The sequence below is a fragment of the Rattus rattus genome, chromosome 1, assembly GCF_011064425.1.
Source record: "Rattus rattus isolate New Zealand chromosome 1, Rrattus_CSIRO_v1, whole genome shotgun sequence".
NCBI classification, from domain to species: domain Eukaryota; kingdom Metazoa; phylum Chordata; class Mammalia; order Rodentia; family Muridae; genus Rattus; species Rattus rattus.
The window spans coordinates 93,442,723-93,460,385 of record NC_046154.1 but is presented as its reverse complement, the minus strand read 5'-3'; the positions used below and the strand labels follow the sequence as shown (position 1 = coordinate 93,460,385).

The window sequence follows — 17,663 nt, the reverse complement described above, 5'->3', positions numbered from 1 at the left end:
TTCTCCCCACAGAAATTCCTAGGAAAATGTGGACAGCTCAAAGCCCTTTGATTTATTAAGCCAATGTTAAAATAATAACAATGCTGCTGTCCTTCCCTCTTTACTGATGAGGTAAAGTTTGCCACAGCTGTTAAGTCATTCGTGGACATACAATATAAACCCTAAATGAATCCTATAGATGTCTATATGGAAATTTCAGGATTTTGATTACTAGTAGGAAAGTGTGTGTGTGTGTGTGTGTGTGTGTGTGTGTGTGTGTGTGTGTGTGCTGTGTATGTGTTTGCAAACTGGAGGGAATCCAACTCTATCTTTAGAGCTTATTCTTTTAAAACAAAAGGTGTGGATCAATTATGGCAGATATGAAGGGTTGCTAATCATAGAGATGAATGCATGCCTTTATTATTCTTCTCAGTTTTCCGTGAGGCTGGAGGTCAGATTGTCAACATTAGCACATTCACCTGGAGCTGTCTTTGACCTTGGTCTGAGGTGACTAGGGTGCGTACACCACTGGAGGAGTTTAAAAGGAGATCTTAGCGTGCGGGGCCATCTTGGCTGGGTCTCGGCACTTTATGGTAAGTCTGTTTTGGCCAGCAGCTCACTCATCTTTATCTGACGTCACGACACTGCCGTATGACACTGCCGTAGCTCGGCCTATGACGCTCACTTAATCAACAGTACTGCATCCTGGAGACAGCTCATTTTCTCTTTTCCTCTGACTCTAGATGAGTTACACATTCTTCTATCGTTTTGAACCCAGGGATGAAGTCAGAACTGAACATTTCTTACCGCTTATGGCGAGATGCTCTACCTTAGAAAATGTGAAGCTTCCATGAGAAAATGAAGTTATATCGATAACACTTCGCTTCCACACAGACGACACAAATTTCTCTGGCCTAACCCCCTTCCTTGTACATATTTATGTGCATACAGCTTTGGCTGTTCGTAGGAAGGTGGTAAATGGCAGGGGCAAATCTGGAGCTATTAGCTAATTTTGCGAGCTAATAGGCCCAGCAGCAGCTTTAGGTCCATGGCAATCACGAAGGTTCACCAGCAAGAGCAGCCTATGCTTTGCACTGCAGAAATGCAGTCTCCCGTGTCTCCCTGCAGGCTGGGGGATGCACAGGCGTCTCCAGAAGATCAATGGAGGGGCCATTTTGTAAACTACATTCTACTGACACCCTAAGTGCTCCCTCAGGAAGGCAAAGTCTGTCTCCCAAAAACTTGTATTTCACCCACGAAGGCTCAGCTTTTATTACTGTACCTGTACCCACGTTGGTTAGGTTTCTTATGATGAAAGATTTCTAAAGTAGATGTTAAAACAGCACAGAATTCCAATGCACATGGGCTCTCAGGCAGTATGGTCATGTAGCCCATTTTAATTTTACTCAGTGCAAGAATTGTCAGCTTTACATAGTTAGTGCAACAAATGTAAAATGTTTGAAAATATTGTATGTGTGTGTGTGTGTGTGTGTGTGTGTGTGTTTGTCTAGTGCTAATATATTAACTTCTGTTCCCTGGGATTGTCCTTCTTTCTTTTCATCATGTGTGTGTGCTCATTCATGCATACATGTGTGTGTGTGCATGTGTGCCTGTGTGTTGTATGTTCCTTTGTGTGCACTCATTCATGCATATGTGTGTATGTGTTCTTGTGTATGTTCCCATGTGTATGTGTTTGCTCATGCATGCGTGTGCATGCGTGTGTGTGCATTTCCAAGTTGTATGTGTATACATATATGTGCTCATTCACGCATGCATGTGTATGTTCATGTGTGCATGTGCTTGTTCATGCATGTGTGTGTACATGTGTGTGTTCCCATATGTGTGTGCACATGGTGTTCCTGTGTGTGTGTGTATATGTGTGTGTGTATGTATGTGTGTGTGTGTGTATGTGTGTGTGTATTTGTGTGTGTGTATGTGTGTGTATGTGTGTATGTGTGTGTATGTGTGTATGTGTGTATGTGTGTGTGTATGTGTATGTGTGTGGTGTGTGTGTGTGTGTGTGTGTGTGTGTGTGTGGACAGAGGTTGGTGTCATGTGTATATCTCTATCATTGTCTACACAGGATCTTACTGAACTCGGAGTTCACCATCTTGGCTAATCTGGCTGACCAGTGAGCCCTAGAATCCACCTGTCCCTGCCATCCCATCCTTGTGATTACAGATTCGTCCTGCCACATCGAGCTTTGTTTTACACAGGTGCAAGGGATCATGCTTTCTTAGCAAGCACGTGACAGCCAGCCCACCTCTCCAGCCTCTCCTTTCATCTTCTGGAATTTGCCAAGAGCCAAAGTTTCTAAACCTGGCTCTCACTACATGCATAGGCTGCAAACAACTTAGGTTGCCTATCTTAAAACTACAGGTTCGGGTTGGAAGTATATAGTTCAGTGATGTTTACCTAACATGCAGGAAGCTGTGGGCTATCCCCACAAAACTGCAGAACACCAGGCCCGATGGTCCGTTCATGTGATTCCAGCACTTGGCAGGTAGAGGCAGGAGGCTCAGAGGTTTAAAATCATCCTCGACTACATAGGTGAGTTCCAGGCTAGCCTGTTCTACGTGTAGGAGACTATCACAAAACACACATGCACACATGCACGGACACATGCACGCACCAAACAAGAGCAACGAAAACTCTCTAGGTTCACATCTAGGCTTAGTCCTGACTTATCGTAAGTGGTGGTGAGACTCTATGGTGCCTTTTTTTGAGTCAGCACATGGGGATAGCTGACTTGGGGCTTTGCATTTAATACTCCATTCAGACTCCCCAGTGACTACTCAGTCAGGGAAACAGAAAGTGAAACTCTAGACATGGCCTTTTACCTGAAACTGTTGGCGCCATCCTTACAAGTGGCTCCGTTTTGGCATGGCTGGCTGAGACACTCATCCACATTTTTCTCACACCGAGTACCCAAAAATCCAGGTGGGCATTTGCACGAGAAACCCCCAACTTGGTCTTTACAAACGGCATTGTTTAAGCAGGGGCTCGACTGGCATTCATTGACGTCTGTTTCACAGTGCACACCTGGGGATGGGAGAGGACGAGAAAGAGCTGGATGGGTTCCCTCCAGAAGACAAGCAAGCCACATGTGACTCCCTGGCTGCACCTAAGGCAGAACGCTGCAGAGCCACTGCCACTAAACCCGCTCACGATGCAGCCTGTAATGGCTCTGGTTTTGCTGAGACGTTTCAGGATTCTGCAGTTTCTAAACTCAGCTCATTTTATCATTTTTTCTACACTATGCTCAGCAACAGGCATTGAGCTAAAACAACGTTCAAAAGGATGACAAATCTAGTTCTGTTTTTTTTTCCTGTTCCTTTGGCCTCATGTGTTTCCTCCCCTAGGATTTCCCCCCTCAGACTTCTTCCCTAACAACTAAGTACATGTTTCTTTATCCACATTTCTTTCATCAGTTTGTAAGATACATTACTGTGCGTCCTTTACCTTCAGTTTATGAACAACATTTGCACGACCTGTCTCCAACAGTATGTTCATAAAACCCAAGTGTAATACTTAGACATTGCATTACGTAACATAATATTTACACGACACATCAATTGGTCAGTGCAGCGACCTTTATTCACAGAATTTTGGAGAAAGGGAGGAAATGCGCACGTCTTACCGACGTATCCGCTCACGCAGGTGCAGCGGTAGCTCGCCAAACCGTCAGTGCAGGTTCCTTTATTCAAGCACGGGCTGGAGCTGCACTCATTTATATTTTCTTCACATATTTGACCTGAAAAGAACCACAGAGTCTTTGAGCTGGAGAAAATATGAGGTTTTTTGTTTTTGTTTTTTTTTTTTTTTAAAGAAAGTGTTTCAGAGTGAAAGCAGGAATTGGAAATTATGGCCAATGAGCTTGTGGAGGTTTTTTCTTTTTTGTTTTCCTTTTTTTTTTTTTTTAAAGATTTATTTATTTATTTTCAGACACACCAGAAGAGGGCATCAGATCCCATTACAGATGGTAGTGAGCCACCATGTGGTTGCTGGGAATTGAACTCAGGACCTCTGGAAGAGCAGTCAGTGCTCTAAACCACTGAGCCATCCTCCAGGCCCTCTGACCACATTTTTAAGGAGGTGTGATCATCTTAAAGTCGTTTTCTAACAAATTCAATAGTTACCGTTCTTTGTTGTGCATTCCTTCTGATGTTGAGCTGTAATGGCACAAAATCGACCAAAAGTACTGGCGAAAATGCTGGTTTCAAACCTGGGTTCTCTTTTCTATATATTAAACTGCACCCTCATGCGCATTGGTTCATATACATTCAGAGATTTTTGTAAAAGTCCTGAGCACAGAAAATAGCTCCCAGGTTTTAAGTAGAGAAATGTATGCAGAGACGCGTCATCTTCCCATTGCACATGGAAATGCAGCCATATGGATAAGGCAAAGAGCAAGGAGAGGGAGCATGGGAAATGAACAGAAATGGCTGGGCCTCTGGCAGTGGGTCGCCTGCTGAGCCTAGGCCCTCAGTGTGGGCAGCAAGTGTGCGGATCTGCAGCCCCTCAGTTAGAACCTGAGCACCTCTGCCTCTTGGCAGGTCCATGTGGCACAGCCCCTAAAATAAACCACACACTTTAATTTGTGTTCACCAAACAAAAGGCTATGTCCTTCTTGTAAGAGATACACAGGCATACGTTCCGCGACTGCCTGATTACCAGCTGGAGGGAGCTTTGGGGTTATTTTCAGTCTTTAGGACTTTTTCTTATACAAATCTTTGAATGTATATAAACAAATGTGCATGAGGGTGCAGTGTAATATATGGGAAGGCAAACGAGAAAGGCTAAATATTAGAGGATGATAAGGGCCGGAATGCAGGCCATGAACATGCGTTATGAAAGAGGACTGAAAACAAATGGGTTTTCTGTTCTAATTCTGTCATGGATTTTTTAATTGCATTTTTAAAAATTTACATTTCAAACATTATCCCTTTTCCCCTCCCCAACCACCCCCCTTTCTGCCTTTCCGCCCTGACATTCCTCTACACTGGGGGGTCCAGTCTTGGCAAGACCAAGGGCTTCTCCTCCTTTTGGTGCCCAACAAGGCCATCCTCTGCTACATATGCAGCTGGAGCCATGGGTCTGTCCATGTGTACTCTTTGGATGGTGGTTTAGTCCCTGGGAGCTCTGGTTGGTTGGTATTGTTGTTCTTATGGGGTTGCAAGCCCCTTTAGCTCCTTCAGTTCTTTCTCTAACTCCTCCAGTGGGGACCCCATTCTCTGTTCAATGGTTGGCTGTGGGCAGTCGCCTCTGTATTTGTCAGGCTATGGCAGAACCTCTCAAGGGACAGCTGTATAGGTCTCCTGTCAGCATGCACTTCTTGGCTTCAGCAATATTGTCTGGGTTTGGGGCTATATATGGGCTGGATCCCCAGGTGAGGCAGGCTCTGAATGGCCATTCCTTCAGTCTCTGCTCCAAACTTTGTCTCCATATCTCCTCCTATGAATACTTTTGTTCCCTCTTCTAAGAAGGACTGAAGCATCTGCACTTTTGTCATCCTTCTTCTTGAGCTTCATATGGTCTGTGGATTATATCCTGGGTAATCTAAGCTTTTGGGCTAATATCCACTTATCAGTGAGTGATAAGTGCATACAACCTATTTGACAGTGAAAGTGTAAAATCCAATGTGGCATGCCATGGCTTTAGAATCACTATTTAAACTGCACGGAAGTTCATTGAGATCTATAGCCTTTGGGTCTGGTTAACTTAGTGTGTTTTTTTTCTGTTTGCAAGTTTTTTGAATAAAGAGTTTATAAATAAAAAAATCTTTGATTAGACTTCCAGGAAACACGTAATTCTATTGTATAAACTCAAGGTGCCTCCACATAAGACTAGGGCTAACATCATGTCATGCATCCCAAATGAAGAAGTCAGAAGTGGTTCAAAGGATTGTCACCTTAAATCATGTTAACATTTTTATTTCACCAGGAAAATTGTTTGCTGGTGATAAAGTGTTTATAATATAGTCCTGGGAAATGTTTAATAAGGATTGTAAAGGACTTATTAAATACAGACTATAATGTACATGCAAGAATTAAAATAGTTATTTAAGTGCAGCTTAGTATAACGTTTCATGAGTTAGGTGCAGAGATAACTTGTTGATATGGTCTCCATTGCTGTCATGACACTATTATGAGGTTGTTACTACCTCTGAGATCATAAATCACATTCTATTTCATAAGTCTCTATTATCGATACTAGAATCATTATAATGGAATTTAACGTGGGAACTGATAGTGAGGTGGATGGAGGGAGGATACTTGAAGGCTGTAATTCTCTGACACACACACACACACACACACACACACGATCACCCTCAAGTTAAAGAGAAAAGCAGGGCCCATAATGGCAAAAGTGTCAGCTCCATAATAACCACCACACATGCACGTGCGCGCGCGTGCACACACACACACACACACACACACATGAACACACACACACACACACACACACACACACACACACACACAGATCCACAGCTCAGCAAGGTGCTAGTAAGGAGCTATGGAAGGACCTGTTTACCACCAGGAAAACAGTGTTTCCTCTCGCTTCCTGATCTTCATTTTATGCACCTAACATTTGGAGGCTCCCATCTTGGGGATGAAGAGGGAACCAGGCCTGTCTATTTTATAAACAGTAAGCAATTTTAAATTGATACCTTGTTTGTAGGCAATTTCAAATTGATACCTTGTTCTCCTCCCATAATGATATATAAACATGTTTCCAATGTCCATAAATAATGCAAAAACAAGACCGGGTTTAGATAGCAAAGGTGGAGCCTTGGCCCTTACCTGTATAACCCGATGAACATTCACAAGTGAACCCCCCAACTTTGTCTCTACAGATTCCACCGTTGAGGCAAGGCAGTGAGCTGCATTCATCAATATCGGTCTCACACTTTAAGCCTAAAATGTACATCAAACACTAAGTGATGAATCAAAGGGAGGGAGTAATAAACACTCGTGATCATTTGAAAGTAATGGCTCCATAATCCAGGCTTATAAGGGAAAGCTAGTGTCCAGCTGAGTTCAGTGAGGGAACTTCATGCTCTCATACAGACTTCAGCTACCTTAGAACACTACACGTGAAACAGCAAAATGCCTTACATCCTTAAGAGAACGCAGAGGGAAGCTTGCAATTATAAACCAGAGCCACAAATTATAATTTTAGTCATAAAGCAAAACCCCCACAAAAGTATATAGAATAGGTACTAAGGTCACTTGGCTCAAAGGGTGGGGTGGGGTCAAGTTTTGCTAAATCTGAGCTCATAAAGTAGATGTCCTGCAGTGGGACTTCTTTCTGTAGGGTGCACACACGTTTCCTGGGATAGCTCTGTTAAAATCCCTCTCTGTCAGGTGGACTCAGATATTCAGCATCAGCATCAGCATCAGCATCAGCATCAGCATCACCTTAGGATGAAAGAGAAATGCCATATCCCAAGTCTTCTAGTTATGAGAAGCATAATGTATGAGAAGCAGTATTTATATGCCTTCTTTAAATGGCCACTCAATTGTAGAATCCCTAGAAATCATCATCCATCCATCCATCCATCCATCCATCCATCCATCCATCCTTCCTTCCTCTCCCCTCCCCTCCCCACCCTCCTCTTTCTCTTTCCCCTCCCCCCTCCACTTCTTCTTCTCCCTCTCCTCCCCTTCCTCCTTCTTCTTTAAATAGGATCTCACTGTGCATCCCTAGCAGACCTGGAACTCACTTTGTAGACTAAGCTGGCATTGAACTCAAAGAGATCCCCCTGCCTCTGCCTTCCAAATGCTGGGATTAAATGCCTGTACCCTGAGCCTGGCAAGTTCTGTATTTCCTATGAAATGTTAGCAGAATTTTTTAAAAGAAAGCACACATAAGAGCCAATCATGGCTAATATTCTTGGAAGGCCAATATTCTTGCTAGCGTTAGGTGTCTTTTGTTACCAAATTTCTTTTTGCTTATTTCTTTTTTGGTGAATTCTATTTAAATATAATTTTCTATAAAAAACTTTCAGAGTTTGCCACATATCTTTTTCTTTTGAAGCAAAAGATATATTTTAAAGAAAATAGATTATTTTTGAATTAATTGCAATTTTAAGATGTAGTTTATTTTCTCCTAAAATTGCTTCTGGACACATTTGTGAACAATGTGAACATTGTGAACAATTGTGGATACAATTTGAACCAAACTACAAGTAAACATAATTCTTACAGTCTCTAGTCCAAATCCCTGGTGTTCTCTTGAATCTAGAAATAAAGTAACAGATATCAGGGTGGAGAAGAACTTCCACAGTTGAGTAACAATGGTAATCGCTAGGAATTTGTCTTAAAATGTTTCTGTTGGACAAAGTTGAATGTCAAGAGTTTAATTTGTGTTAGAACAAAACCTTGAATAGGACCCCCAGACTATACCCAATTAACCCCCTAGTCATAGTGTTAGCTTTCATAGTGAAGCCCTCCCCTTTCCTCCAAACTGTACAAAGAAGACTGTTAGATATGCATGCCTTTTATCTCGTTCAACCCAATATTTCCTCTTCTTAACCTTGTCTAATGTCTTACATGGTCTGTGTTTAGCACCCCAAAGTCTAATTCAGCAGACATTTCACATGGAACTCGATAAAATTAGTATTCCTCTATGGTACCTGTGTATCCAGGTGGACAGAGACAGACATAACCACGCCCAAGCTGTTGGCAGGTTCCACTGTTGTGGCAAGGGTTTAAGAAGCATTCGTGAAAGACCTACCAGGGGCACAAAAGGCACGTGTTACAGAGAAACACTCAGGTCAGTTCAGAGCATTCCTACTTAGGTGCTAGAAGGTTACGACACTGCTTCCAGGTGAGTTCATTCAAGGCAGCTGAGTACGGCTGTATCTTAGCAGCCTGTTAGGGATGGGCACAAATGCTGATTCTACAGTCAGGTAAACACACACAGTGCTCCCATGTGTGGGCTGCATGTTACAATCCGCTAGAAATGTTTTTGAAATATATAACGTATATCAACCAAGGCCAGTTACAACAGAGCCTCAGTGTGAAGTCCATATTATTTTTAAGTGGCCAGTAGACTCCATCGTGCCACACTTTGGAGGGTCCTGCAAGTCTCTGTGTCCAGCCAGCCCACTTTCAGGTAGACGCACTGTGGCAGACTGTAGGAGGATAACAGAAGGAATACAGTATTGATGGCTTTAAAACCATCCAAGGCAAAGGACTCAGGGCTTTTGGGTAGGATGAATTAAGGATGATGGACAGAATCTATCCGAGATACCTGACATAGCATCTGACAGAGCAGACCATCTTCTAAAATAAAACAGAACTGGAAAGCAGGCCTGGGAATATACGTTTTGGCAGGACACCCACCCGGCATTGTGAGTCTGTCAGTTCCGTTCCAGGAACACACACACACACACACACACACACACACACACACACACACACACACACACACAATTGGTTTAGTTATGTTCCTGAGTGATGGTGTTTAATTCTTCACATATTATTCCAAGAAACAATTTCTCTGGTCACAAAATATGTAAATAATTTTGAAATAAAGCTGGATTATCTTTCACCCCCTATTAAAAAGCCTTTGTAAGCCAAATTCCCCTTTTCCCAAAGATGGGTCAATTAGTGATCAAAGCCTCCCACATCTACATACTGCTGAGCAGGCATTTGGGGGGAAATAATTCCAATATTTGATTCTAAGAACATCTAGTACTGTATCTTTTAAAAATTCTTATTAAGAATCATAACTAAATAGGCCTTTATAGTATGCATAATCTGATTAGTGTTTCAACCCTGGTATTCTGCGATATATAGAATGGCAAATCATTCTTCAAGCATCCCATCAAAGAAACACTCTGTGTAGGAAGCAGACTTGCCTGACTGCTGACTTCATACTTGTTTTGGGTAGGTCCAGGGGCTGCGAGGGGCACTATGCTTTCTTCTGCTGCTGAGAAAGTGGAGCTAAAACCTAACAAGACAAACGGGCAGAATGTCAGTGTGTGGTTGGTGTGGCCCATAATTACACTCTCTGGAGATACTCTGGGTAAGATCTGGCTGCAGAGTGAGTCAAGCCACACGTATTCTGTTTCAGTAATTCTGCACAGGAAAACACAGTCATGGGCGGCATGTCCTTCCATCCTAGACACTGGGGGAGACCTATGTTGGTTACCAAGAGCAACATTTCCAAAATAATTCTGCTAGTCTTGTCATCAAGAGGACCTTACTCATCTGGGAAGATGGCTTAGTAAGTAAAAGCGCTTGTTGACAAGCATGAGCGTCCAAGTTCCACCCCAGGACACACGTGGTAGAGACTGTGAAATAGGAATCCTCCACACTGTTTTCCTGCCACTCGAGTGATGTGGCACGTGCATGTGTGCGGGCATACACGCACCAGTGCACACATACACTTAATACATACATAAACAAATGTAATAAAATTGTTTTAAAAGACCACAGAAGAGTGAATTAATAAGCCCAGATATCGGAATCTACCCCGGAGGGCGATGCTGAGAGCGGAAGAAACCAGGGGGACAGATATGGGCAACACTCAACATGGGATTGGTAGATGAAGCAGAGAACTTACTCGAGCAGTCTGTGATGGACGTGGCCCCAGTGATGGTTGTAGTTCCATAAAAGGGACAAGCGAGGCAGAAGGACTTTCCTGCATTGGGTTGGTAATAGTCTCGAGGGCAAGGATAGCAGGGTGTTAAGCCAGAACGGGAGAATTCTCCTACTGGGCAGGGCACTACAAAGAAAAAAAATCATTTGTGTGTATAGATTACACATTACATTTAAAACAAGATCCCTAAACTTCTGTCGTGAGAAATCTACTGAAATACTGGTGTCACCTCTTAGGTTTGGAAGAGGAAGTTCCAGACACCTAATTAAAGCAGTCAACCAATGTATAAGATGAGAAACCTTGCGTCTGTATTTATGTATGCAGTAAACAGTGGCTCATGTCTTCATAGCAGCACTATTTCATACATAACACAAAGCTAAACACACACAGAACACACATTCTTAATGTTCCAATCGTGAGGGAAATGCAGGGACTTCACTTAATGCTAATATTAATAGTAAGACCATATTTGAAATTGTGTACTGAGATAGCCGGGGAGAAACCTGCCTTGCAAGTTCTGTTTACTAATGGTGTTAAGAAGAACAAATGTAGTCATGGATCTCAATAAATCTGGCCTTTAAATAAGTTTACCGGACAATTTGGTTATAAGCCAATGGCATAGATTTCGGGAACCTTTCCCACGGACAAAAGCATACCAATGTGAAAGGGTGGGATGTGTAAGCTTGTTTGACCCCAGTGAGCATATAAATCAACATGGATCAACATGCCACATGCCACACCCTCCTCTAAACATATACAAATAAATAAACACATTAATATACTTCCAAAGCTATTTGCCAGAGGTCAACAATTTCACCTCAATGTCTGTTTTAACTTCATCGGGAAGAGTCAGAGTGAGAGGTGGTATAGTTCCGGTCCTCACACAATGTTGACTTTTGTCCCATGGGGTGGATATGTTAATAATGGCGGATAAGGTGCCATTTATGGGGCTCATTTCAGATTTGTGGCCACCAGTCAAAGGGTTTGTATGTGAGAAGAGATGCAAACAGTTGTATTGCATAAGCCTGGGAGTAATGCAGGATGCGTAACTGCTATTAGGGATTCTAACACTTCTGAGCATGCTAAAACATAAAAGGTGTTGTCTTTTCAGGAAGTGTAAGATAAGCTCAGCAACAAACAAGCAAAAACCAAAAACCAAAAACCAAACCAAAAGAGCCCCCAGAACAACACATCTATAAACAGATCAATATAGAAAGACAGGGAATCAACAAAGAAAGAGACTGATGGAAGGAAAGAAGGATGGAGGGGAGTTGAAAACTCAGAGAAACTATGTGAGGGTCCATTTTACAAGTCACACCTTCCTCAGTTTAAACTGCAATAGTGTTGGTCCAAACCTACAAAGATAGCTGAGTTGGTCACCCATGACGAGCAGAGTGTGGCTGACTAGGGTAGGAACATGAGGAGGTGTGGGGGCATTTCCCAGAACTCTGCCACATTCTGGGAATTAGGACTGCTTAACTGCAAAGCTGGTGTTAGACGAACCTCAAGGCTTGCTTAGAAGACTGAAAGAAAAGTCAAATATGAATTCACTTCCCTATTAAAAAATTCTAGTTGCTTTGTGCTCAGGGGAAGTTGGGGCCCAGGCCATATTATTTTACTGCGGACTTTCTTTCCAAATTGGCTCACGTATTAGCAAAATCAACGAGTGTCTAGCAGATCCGTTTCAAGCGCATTGTTTATTTGACACTGGCATAGAAAACAAACAAACCTGGAGATTGCTTTGACTCACAGGCATGGTTTATACGCTTCAACCACCGTTTAGAAATCTTCTCTTCTCAAAGCTTTGGTCAAACAGTAGGTTGATGAACATTACTCAAGGAATCTAAAGTCTAAAACATTTCTCTACCATGACCCTGGTGCCCTGAGACAGTTTAAACAGATGGGAAGACAGAATACTTGTCACCCAACACACTATGTCTCGTGGCTCTGAACTTCTGAGGACTACATTACCTTAGATGCAGCTCAGACCCCTCCCTCTGTCACAGGTAAACGCCTCACTTGGCCAGGTCCCAGGAATCTCAGTCTGGTTTTGCCTATAGCTATGCGTGGCTGTAACAGTGTGTGCATGCCTTGCTATGCAGCCTGGAGCATGGGGACAGATAGAGGCTGGCTTTTAGGAGCATCACTCTTTCAACAAGAAAATGTCTTGTTACTCTCTTGCTATAAATCTTGAGCTTTTAAGTAAGAGGATCATGAATGGGAGAACACACATTTTAAAAGTCATCATGCACACCTGCTTGCTCTAGCTGGCCTCTGTTACTTCAGAGGCAGTTAACCAACCATTTATTCTAAATACAACTCCACTGGCTTTACAGGGAAACAAACTTTTGGAGTATCTAGCAACAAGTTGATTGTGTGTGTGTGTGTATGCATGTGTGTGTGTGTGTGTATTCATGTGTGTGTTCATGTGTGTGTATGTGTGTATACACAGTTTTGTATGCATACATGTGTTCACGTGTGTATTTAGGAGTGTATATGTGTGTGCATGATCATGAGTATGTGTATATGTGTATGTTCATGTGTGTGTACACAGTTATTATGATACATTTGTGCATGTGCTCATGTGTATGTAGACATTTGTGTGTGTGCATTTTCATGTGTGTGTACACACTTGTGTATGTATACATTTGTGTTTGTGTGTGTGGCAAAAGGTCAACTTTGGGTGTCTTCCTCTATCACTCTTCATGCTATTGTTTAAAACAGGCTCTCTCACTGAACCTGGAGCCCATGGATAGGCAAGAATGGTTGGTCAACAAGCACCAAAAGTCCTCCTGTCTGCCCCACCCCCACTGCTGGGATTACACATGTGCTGCCGTGCCTGGCTTCTCACATAGGTGCCGCTGATCTGAACTTAGGTCCCATGTTTGTACAGCCTGAAGTAACTGAACCATCTCCATAGCCCATCACAGATGAGTTTTGCCTGTCCATTCTGGTTTTGAGATAGTGTGGACTTTTTATCTTCTCGTTAGCTTACATCTTTGGGAATTTCTGGTTGGGTAACTATAGTCAGCCAGGATGCTCCAGATAGTCAACGTGGAATGCTGACCCTTCATCTCTGTTTAAACCAGTAGCTGCCACAGTGTGATCCCGGGACTAGTAAAGGTAGGCACCGCCCGAATCCTAGGTAGAAATGCACGTTGTACCCCAGGGACAGAACCCGTAAACCTGCACATCTATGGTAGTCGTGAAACCTCACGCTTATCACTGAGGCCGGGACAGAAGTCTTGTGCTGTACACAGAGAGCCCATAGTTTACACTGAAGCGCTGAGGGCTGGAAACAAGGAGCTCCCCACGAAGAGACACAGCTTATTTACATTCTTCGCATACTGTGGAATTCAGTTTTGCTAAAAGCATCCCACTCCTCCATGCAGAGAGCTCAGCATATGTAAATAAATCTAAACATCGAAAGCGTGGATGATAACCTCCACAAGCAGAGATGTCCACAGCTCCTCTTTTCACAGTCGTGGTGGTTTCTGGGCACGGGAGGCAGCTCCGGGATCCAAATTCTGGCTGATAAGTACCGAGCGGACACGACTCGCAGGTCTCCAGCCCACTGGAAGAGTAGGTGCCTTGCTTACACTGAGCTGAGGGGAAACATACCACGCAATGAGCAACAGGATGAAGATGCTTAAAATTAGTTGGGGGTGGGGTAGGGCTTCCCTGGTCTAAGGCAGGACGGAAAAGGAAACAGGAACACTTCCTCTATAGCCAGCGACACAAGGTAGAGACGCCATGTTTTGCATATCACTAAGTTTTAGACACATGCCCAGTTCCTTCCATCGCTGCCTATCAGAGGTTCAGCCACACCACAGTGAGGCACTATCTTTAAAGCAAGTTGTGCACTGGGAAGAGAGACTGGAAGGGAAACTCGAATTGGCCTCCATCCCTATAAACACAGCAGTGCACATCTATCTCCAGGTTTCTGCCGCCTCCTCCAACAGTTTCACTGACCCACGGCCTTTTCCTTCAGTTTCTCCAACAGACTCTCACTGTCAGTATTGCCAACAGTTTTGGGACATTTTCAACCACCTGTCACCTCCTAGAATTTATATTTATCGTTAAACACTGACCACTGCTTGCACATCTTTAGCATGGAGGAACAATTTCCAGCCATCACTTAGGTGAGGCGTGCCTCCTTCATGATGAAAGAAAATGTTTCCAACAGAGACTTGCATTGTGAAGAACAGGAGAAATGCAGAAAATGCCGCCTTTCCTAGAGGCAAGAATCTATTCATCTGTGTTGGCTGGGATTCATTTCCGAGTCCACAGAGAATCGATCATTTCATATCAAACACTAATCTAACAGTATTTGTTACATAATACCTACGTCTAACTTGATTGCGAAGTGCCATGAAAGTCCTTCCTACTCATTAGTGTGAAAGTCTCAGGCTAATTAGTGAATGGATTGAAGTTTGTCAGAGAGAGGGGCAGGCGTGTAGCAAGGCATGGTTCCAAGAAGAGAGAAATAATTTTTCTGGACCAGGGACACATTCGATTAGTACTTTATAACTACAAGAAAGAATGTGGAGAATTGCTTCTAGGACTGCTTTTATTTCATCCTATTTTTAGACTGAGGAATTGAGGCAGGGCTAAGAACCCTCTACCCCAGTGGTTCTCGCCATTCCTAATGCTGTGACCCTTCAACACAGTTCCTCCTGCTGTGGTGACCCTAAGCATAAAACTATTTTTGTTGCTACCTTATAACTGCAGTGTTGCTACGGTTATGAATCTTAATGTAATCTGATATGCAGGATATCTGATATTCGACCCCTATTGAAGGGTCTTTTGATCCCCAAAGGAGTTTTGACCCACAGGGTGAGAACTTCTGGTCTGCTGCAAAGCATGGCAGTGAGCATATTGAATATTTTTTGTTGTTGTTTTGCTTTGCAGACAAGATTTCTCTGTGTAGCCCTGTTTGTTCTGGAACTCCCTCTATAGACCAGGTCAGCATTGAACTCATAGATCCGCCTGCCTCTGCCTCCCAAATGCTGTGATTAAAGTTGTGCACCACCACACATGGCTGTATACTGAATATTTTAAGCTAAAGGAACTTGAGGGCATTGTAGAAGCAGGCAGGTCTCTCTGAACCTCCCCATCTCCCTGTCTCACAGTAGATCTTGAGACCATAAGAGACCTGTTCATTCTGCTACCCAGAGGAAAGGGGCACCCTTGACTCTGAGGACACTAGGGCCCGGGGGTGGGGGTGGGGATGCAGACAAACAGGCCTTGGCAACACTCTCTTACTCTTTGTCCCTTTGTAATTCTACATAGCCACTCACGTCATCATCAAGCTCAGCACAGAACACACATTTCCTAGTTTGTGTCTTCATTTCTAAAGGCTCCTATGCCATGTAAATTTTTCATTAAATAAATGGGTATGATTGTCTCTTGTTAATTTATCTTTCGATACAGAAGCCTTGACCAAGACCAAGTGATGGACAAAGAAACCTCCCTCCCATTACAACTGGGCACAAAATCCCTCCATCTCCGGTCAAAGCTTAAGCCCCCACCTTTGCATTCTGAGACGCTTCTTGAATGGAGATATTCCGTGTGGGTCCTCGGGGGACAGAGCTTGCACTCCAGCTGCCCTTCTTCATCTTGATAGGATCCCATGAGGCAGCTTTCACAGGTGGAATGCTCCAGAGAGTAAGAGGTTCCCAGGGGGCAGTTGACTGTGGACAAAACAGGCAGGGAATTGAAGCTCTGCAGCCAAGCACCCACCCATCAGTTCCTTACCCCATGAAGCGTGTGTCTAGGAACTACTGTGTATACTGTGTCTACGTTAGGTTTCACTGTAAGAGTTCTACACCCACAGAGGGTAGACCTTCCGGATACATACTTCTAAACACCAATAGTAGTAGATTATTATTTTGAGAAGATGTATACGTTTATTGCTCAATCCTGGGATTGATATGATAGGGCTTTGAAAGAGGGAGGAAAGCTATGACAAACCATTACAGAAAGCATTTTAGAAAATATATAGTTAGCCAACGAAAAACTGAAGGCAAGGATAAAAGAACAAATATTTAACTAAACTTGTGATGGCTTCGGTTGATATTGAAAATGTTTTTTTTTTTTTTTTTTTTTTTCGAGCTGGGGACCGAACCCAGGGCCTTATGCGCTTCCTAGGTAAGCGCTCTACCACTGAGCTAAATCCCCAGCCCTGAAAATGTTTTCTAAATTATCTTTCTGCATGTAACACCCCCACACCCACCAATAAAACGAAACTACTTATCCATTGCAGTGCCATTTCTAGACATAGAAGTCAGACGCACACAGAAAGACTAAAACAGCGAGGGAAAGCTTGCCCTCGGAGGGAGTGTTTCAGGTATCCTCTGTCAAAGGCATCTAAGGCAAGGGGCACACTTTGGAATTTATAGTGTCATGGAAATTCTGAGGTCAAATAGCTTGTTAGGCTCCCTGAGCGAGTGGTTATCAACATGTTCTAGAGAGTCGCCTGGACTTCATACCAGGTGGTCTGGAGATGCTAATGAATTCAGCTATTACCGGGCGCCTATTGAAAATGGATTCTGCTCTATTGCTATGGTGACGGGTGCATGAGTTCTCGGGTGGGCCCTAAGCTGAGCCATGATGCATCACAAACATTTTATATTGGCCCAGGTCTGAAGACCCCACTGAGATGAGAGAAATTTCTGATTTCAAGTCAACTGATTTCAAGTCAGTTCCTGATTCTCTCAGAGAGGGAAGAAGAATCTAGAGTAGGCTCATATTAAAAGCTTCCAACGAGTTGGTTTTTGTCACACTAGGGAAAAAGCAAAAGCAAGCTATAGGAGTGATGGCTAGAACTTAAGGAGGAGGCTTCATGAACATGATACAAGGGCCATGACTTAAGGGAGACTAACCTGAGATTCACCTCATTCATGGTGGTGGTGGTGGTGGTGGTGGTGGTGGTGGTGGTGGGTGGTGTGTGTGTGTGTGTGTGTGTGTGTGTGTGTGTGTGAGAGAGAGAGAGAGAGAGAGAGAGAGAGAGAGAGAGAGAGAGAGAGAGAGAGAGGTTGGAATTGATCCAGATTGTAGCAGTGTAGAGA

General features: G+C 43.4%; 1 protein-coding gene across 1 annotated transcript in view; it reads right to left on the bottom strand.

Moving 5' to 3' along the window:
• Window positions 1-17,663, bottom strand: part of Svep1 (sushi, von Willebrand factor type A, EGF and pentraxin domain containing 1) — a 168,478-nt gene that overhangs the window by 57,148 nt on the left and 93,667 nt on the right. The window contains exons 17-24 of the mRNA XM_032903665.1: window positions 16,125-16,286; window positions 14,037-14,198; window positions 10,558-10,719; window positions 9,851-9,942; window positions 8,621-8,717; window positions 6,786-6,899; window positions 3,620-3,733; window positions 2,820-3,021 (exon numbers count right to left, since the gene is read on the bottom strand). Of these exons, the coding sequence (XP_032759556.1) occupies window positions 2,820-3,021; window positions 3,620-3,733; window positions 6,786-6,899; window positions 8,621-8,717; window positions 9,851-9,942; window positions 10,558-10,719; window positions 14,037-14,198; window positions 16,125-16,286 (1,105 nt within the window). The remainder of the gene's footprint in view (window positions 1-2,819; window positions 3,022-3,619; window positions 3,734-6,785; window positions 6,900-8,620; window positions 8,718-9,850; window positions 9,943-10,557; window positions 10,720-14,036; window positions 14,199-16,124; window positions 16,287-17,663) is intronic.